Source organism: Penaeus vannamei, chromosome 25 (genome assembly GCF_042767895.1).
Source record: "Penaeus vannamei isolate JL-2024 chromosome 25, ASM4276789v1, whole genome shotgun sequence".
Lineage (NCBI taxonomy): Eukaryota > Metazoa > Arthropoda > Malacostraca > Decapoda > Penaeidae > Penaeus > Penaeus vannamei.
In genome coordinates this window covers 31,789,811-31,796,391 of record NC_091573.1, presented here as the reverse complement: position 1 = coordinate 31,796,391, position 6,581 = coordinate 31,789,811, and the positions used below count along the sequence as shown (strand labels likewise).

General features: G+C 32.7%; 1 protein-coding gene across 1 annotated transcript; it reads left to right on the top strand.

Moving 5' to 3' along the window:
- Positions 1 to 3,122: 3,122 nt before the first annotated feature.
- On the top strand, positions 3,123 to 6,166 carry LOC113820744 (PHD finger protein 14; the record flags this gene model as incomplete). The annotated part of the gene is given in 3 exon segments (XM_070139484.1): positions 3,123 to 3,234; positions 4,377 to 4,690; positions 5,929 to 6,166. Coding segments are annotated over 3 exon segments (616 nt in total), but the record flags the coding sequence as incomplete, so codon positions are not given.
- Positions 6,167 to 6,581: the final 415 nt, after the last annotated feature.

Here is a 6,581-nt window from a genome sequence, read left to right as displayed (position 1 = left end):
TTGTATATTGGTATTTCAAACCTGTTGCTTAATAAAAATTCATCCGCTTAATATTATTGATAAGGTTGACATAGAGGTAAATTACATGAATGTCACCGATTAATACAAAAAAAAAAATCAAACAAATATGTTATTGATTTTTTTTTTTATGATAGTTAACGTTAACACCTTATTCTTACTAGCGCAAAACATTCAGAATTAACCGGATATTATTTTCGTGAAGCAGCATTAAAAGAATTTTGCGAAATATTTAGGAAAAATTTGCATGTAATTTTGCGTGAGGTATAATGGTAAAAGTGACAATCATAATGATGAGGATAAGGATAATCATATGATAATAATGATAAGAATGATAATAGTTTAAAATGATAATCATGATTATAATGATAATAATTATTATAATAACAATGATAAGAATAATGATAGTGATGATAAAAATGATAATGATGATGATGATAAGAATAATAATGAGAATGAGAATTATATTAATAACACTAATGATGATAATAATAACAATAATAATAGTAATAATCATAATAACATTAGCAACAACAGCAATAATAATAATAATAATAATAATGATAATGATAATAATGATAACAATAATAATAATAATAATAACAATAATGATGATGGTAAGGATAATATGATAATGATAATAATGACAATAATAATAATAACAATAATAATAATAATGATAATAATAAAGATAACAATGAGAATAACAAACAGAAAAAATAATATGAAGAATATGAATAACGATGAGGTCTATATAAGTATAAATATATATTTATATTTAGACCTTATGCGCAGTAGCGGTTTTAGGGAATTCCCCAGATAGCGCAGCGCAGGAAACCGCTAATAAAAAAAAAACTATGAACACGAGATTTAAAAAAAAGAAAAAAAAAAACAATCTCCTTCGCTCTTTTCCTTTTTTTTCTTAGATAAATCTTTGTAAAGATAAGGAGAGGCAGAGATTGTTTTACTTCCTGCCAGTTAAAAAAAAAAAAAAAAAAATGGTGTTTTTTTCTCTCTCGTCTTAACCTAACTTAACCTAACTTAACCTAATCTAATGTTAATGGATGTCAAGCGAATTTAAGGGAAATAACTGTTTTTTGTGTATTTGTGTGTAGCAGTGTCGGTTTTGGAGGATAATGATGATTATGATAATTATGATGATGGTGATGGTGATGATGATGATGAGGATGAGGATGAGGAGGATAAGGATGATGATGATGATGATAATTATAAAAATTACTATTATCATTATCATTATTATGATAATGATAATAACGTTATTATCATTATTATTAATGACAATAACAAACAATAATAATAACAATAATCCTAATGAAAGTTACCATAATAACAACAATCATAACAACACATAAAGATAATGAGACTTATCATAATCACAACCATCATAACAACACTGATAAAAATAATGAGACATCATAATCACAACCATCATAACAACACTGATAAAAATAATGAGACTTATCATAATCACAACCATCATAACAACACTGATGAATATAGCAACAAAGATAATAAGTACTTTTGCAGACCTTGCCGAAGATGTGAGTGCGTCCCTCCTCCAGGCCGTCTGGGGGGGGGGGGGGGGTAGGTCGTGTTATAAGGCGATATGGGTTCGAGCCTTTACTGTTATTATCAATATTTACGTTATCATTATCTTTATTGCTGTTGTTATTTTTATCAGTGTTGTTATCATTGTTGTTATTATGATGATTTTTGTTATAATCATTGTTACCATTGTTTATCCATTATTATTGTTTGTTATTATCATTAGCGATAATGATGATAATAATACCATCATTATTATTATGGTAATAACCGTTATTATTATCATTAGTATTATTACCATTAGCACTGCTATTATTGTCATTATCATTATTATTATTATTATTATTACTATTATTATTATTATTATTATTATTATTATTATTATTATTATTATTATTATTATTATTATCATTATTATTATTGTTATAATTATTATCATTATTATTATCATTATTATTATTATCATCGTCATCATCATCATTATCATCATCATCATCATCATTATTATTAGAGAGAGAGAGTGAGAGAGAACTACAGTGCGCATAAGTGTGTGTGTCTTGCATGTGTATTATAAATAGAAGGATAAATTGATATCTTCGTGATTCACGCTCTGTAAATAAAGCTACGGTATTTAATTTCGACGTATGTGTCTAGCTTCCGAATAACAAGGTTGTGTTTCGATGCATAACAGTGACGAATTTTGTAATCAATTCAACAACTGTATTACGAAAGACCATTTAGGGTGAGTACAATAATTTGATTTTTTTTCTTTTTTTCTTTTTACAGAAATGTCCCGTTTATACAAAGTTCCTCAGAAAAATTAATCGCACGTAAAACAGTCGGGAAATATAAAGAATTCATAATATCGACCGAAATAAGATTTTGAAAAACAGATAGATGCGATTTTTATCTAGGCTCGGTGTCTCTTCTCTACGTGTCTCCTTGAAAAGCGATTTAGGAAAAAAAAAATCATATGATACGCAACAGAATAAATTTATGGAACAAAGAATATCTTGATTTAGCTTAGTATCGGCATTTCTTTTATCAACACATATTTCTTTATATATAAAACCGAAAAGCAAAAATGAGTTAGATAATAGGGTATCATTTTCTCCCTATGAAATGAAAGAAAGTTGACAGCAAAATGTGATTACGCAAAAATCTGTGCTCGTCTTCTCTCCTCTCAACATATTGTGTGAAATAATTAAAAGAAAAAAAATCATTAGACAAATATAGACAATGAGAAAATGGTAGATAGATGAATAGAGAAGTAGATATGTAACCTCAGAATATGTTGTTTTTGTTGTTGTTGTTGCTATTGTTTTTTAGCTATGCATACCTTCGAACATAAAATCTGAATATTAAAAAGTACTAAGAAGAAATGGTAATTAATTTTATATAATCAATCCTAATAAGTTTAGGCTCGGTGTCTCTACAAATATCAAACCGCATAAAATTCTCTTCAGTGTTACACATAGAAAAATACTCTAGATAATTTCAGCAAATATAATCATAACAAATCAAGTCCCTAACAAAAACTCGAAATTAGTTTAGGCTCGGTGTTTCTCCCCCCTGCAGACGCCGCTATGATGGCGGAGGAAAACAAGACCTCAAAAAATGACACAGTCGGGCTATTTTTACGTGCTATGGGTGAGTCGAGTGGAAAAACAAGCCGTGGATCAGTGGAAAAGTGTCGAGGGAATAGCGAGGAAGACCCTGGTGCGAGGAGGAGCGCTCAAGGACGACCTTCGAGGAGGAAATGAGGATTTGAAACGCTGGACGAAGGGGCGCGGTGTTTTGACTTGGGCAGTGGGAGCACCGAAGGCATTTTTTCTCATTTCGTTTTTATTTCTCGCGTGTCATTTCTCCTCGGGGAGTTTTGGGCGAGTGGGGAATGTACTTGGGGAATAGGCTGGCGATTTCGAGGGCGAGATTTGCTGTGTGGGGTCTCTTTCTAGTGCCTGGGATGTGTCAAAAGAGTTAGAAAGTTTTCGAGATTTGGAATTTCTCAATATTATTATGTTATACCCTTTATGGTGTCTTTTGAGCGTTATTTTGCTGATTTTAATTTTTGTTTTTATTTTATGTTATTATTTTGTATTTATATTAAAATTTTTGTTTTATTATTGTTCTTTTTTATAATTTTTCTTATTTATTATATTTTTTACCCTTTATCTTTCAGGTTTTCTCTTCTGATGTCTTTCTAAATATTTCAGTACAATTCTCATATTATTGTAATTTTTATTTTAATGTTTTAAGATTTCCTTTTGTACTCATATTGTATTTTTATTTACCATCTTTATCTTATTCCTCATTTTTCTTTTTTAAACAGTCTGGAATATTAAAAAGCAGAATTTTTTAGATACTGATACATATGAAATATAAGGAAATAGAGCACTAGTAGCAGTAATATTAATTTTATACTATTTCAGTTATTAATCAATTAAAATTCATGTGTATAGCTGTACACAAGACATTGATATTTAGGAAAGAATAGCTACAAATAATATCTTTAACCATTAATAGAAATAGAACCAGGTATCACAACAAATCATCAATAAGATTTGTAAAAATAGTTTTGAAAGGAGTTTGCGCTCATTAGCACCCTGCGCATTATTATTGAGATTTAGATTGAGATTGAATTAATGACAATGCTACAGATTACTTTCATGTGATATGATCTTGCCACAGAGTTTTTGAATGTCGTTTCAGTCCACAGTCTTAATATAAATCATTAATGTTTTTATCCCCATTTCCAGTCACCACCCGTGTAACCAGCTTTTCCATTCCAGTCGATAGAGAACCGGGCAAGAGAAAAGTCAAGCCATCGAAAGCTGCCCTAATTGACTTGGCGGAATTGGACCTGGGAGAGAGCTCAGATGACAGCGATTTCAATGTGGATGAGGCCAAGCTGAACGACGATGATGATATTTCAATCAACAGTGACCCTGACGCGCCAGACATTGACGATGATGACAATGAGGATGTGGAGGATGAGGAGGAGAGCGAGGAGGAGGTTGAAGCCCCTCCTATCAGCGAAAAGGATATGACAGTTACACAGCTCCTGGAGCAGGCCAAGAAGAAACAGGCTCTTGAACTGGAAAAAGTAAGTGTCGATGTTGTTTTCTTGCAACATTTTTAATGACAAGGCTTTGAGTATCCACTTATGATTACGTAACATATATATCTTTTTGTTTTTTTCTTCTCTCTTTTGTTGATATGATTATTATTATTATTATTATTGATGATAATGATACTATTGTTACTCTTATTACAGTAGTTATGTAGACTTGGATCATGAGAAGATAGAGAGAAAATGTACAATATTAGGCTAAAAAGCAATCAAAATAAGTGCTGTTTTTTCTCATTGCATTATAAATTTATCCTGCACAAGCAAATGGTATCGAAGTATTCAGAAGTTAACCCCTTGGATAAGGAGCCTTCATTGCCCTCACATGGCCCAAAATATGGTCATTAAGCTTACTTGAGAAGCCGCTCTGACAGGTGTGCAGCGTGTAGGCCTGGTACACACAGACACTCATGTGTGATGACAAGACTATGCCTCCCCTTTGCATTGACTTTTTCTCTTTTTCTACATAAGTACTTTTATATTTTAACCCATTTTCCATTTTGTCATTTGATTTGCTTTATCCAAATGGGATCCCGAGCATGGAATTAGCATCCTCCATGGAGCCGGCACTCAACCATTCATGGGACATGGCTAGTTCATTCCACACTCATTTATCAATGTAAATAATGCAAAAGCCCCATCTTAAATACCCACAGAGCTGAAGCACCCTCTAAGAGCTTTGTGCATTCTTGGCAAGTCATTCCCGTCACCCTGGGCTCCAGCCAAAATTCTCATGATGTCAAGTTCCTGTCACCCACTCCCTGCAACCAAATGTGTTCATGTCACCCACCCCTCAGGCCAAGTCTTTTCAGTAGCAAGATCCAGATCATAGGAGTTAAAATGAATGAATGAGGCACTCACTCTGGAAAGGGATATTGAATTTTAGCCACATGTATTCTGGCAAGATAAAGGCTGGAAAATTCCTTGGTAATTAATTATCAGAAAAGGAATCAGGTCCAATCATTCCAGAGGAGAATGGTTTGTTGGCCTGTGATGCAGTGTGAAAAATGGAGGCCATGAGGTAACTTGGTGCAATCTAGTACCAGTAAATTACCATTATTACTTATTTACACATACACATATATATATATATATATATATATATATATATATATATATATATATATATATATATATATATATGTATGTATATCATTGTTAGGTATGGATATATATAGAAATTTCCTTTAATACTGTTTTTCAACCTTATCCAGGGTATAGAGCGCCCCAAGATCTTGGTGTGTGCGGTGTGCCTAGGAGACCACTCCGATGACCTCAATGAAATTGTGACATGTGATGGCTGCAGTGTGTCGGTCCATGAGGGTTGCTATGGCATCAGCGACTCCATCTCAGTGTCCAGCACAGTGTCATCCAGCTCAACAGAGCCCTGGTTCTGTGATGCGTGTAAGGCTGGGGTTGACAACCCTCCTTGTGAACTCTGCCCTAATTTAGGTCAGTGTTCTGCAGGTAATATTTCGAGCTTAGGGTGAGGCCTATAGGTTGGCCCAACGCCCTCCGTTTGTAGAACTTCAGTAGTTCTTCTGATTACCCTATTGGCTCTTTTCCATTGGCATTGACGTATCCATCATCACTGTCATTGTAATTGGTATTCTGTGGGTCTTTATAGTTTTGATCATTTTCATTATCATCACCACCTCTGCTCACCAGTATCCTTGTATCTCCTGTTCTCACCATTATCCTTATATCTTTTTAGAGGAGATTCCATTTTTAGAAGCCTCTTTTCCCTGTATATGATCTTTAAAAGACTGTTGAGAAAGACTACAGATTTTGACTTCTTGTATCTTTTTAGATAAAATAGATTAGCCTTCTGTTCTTTTTTCTTTCTAACTTATTTTGAATAGAATGT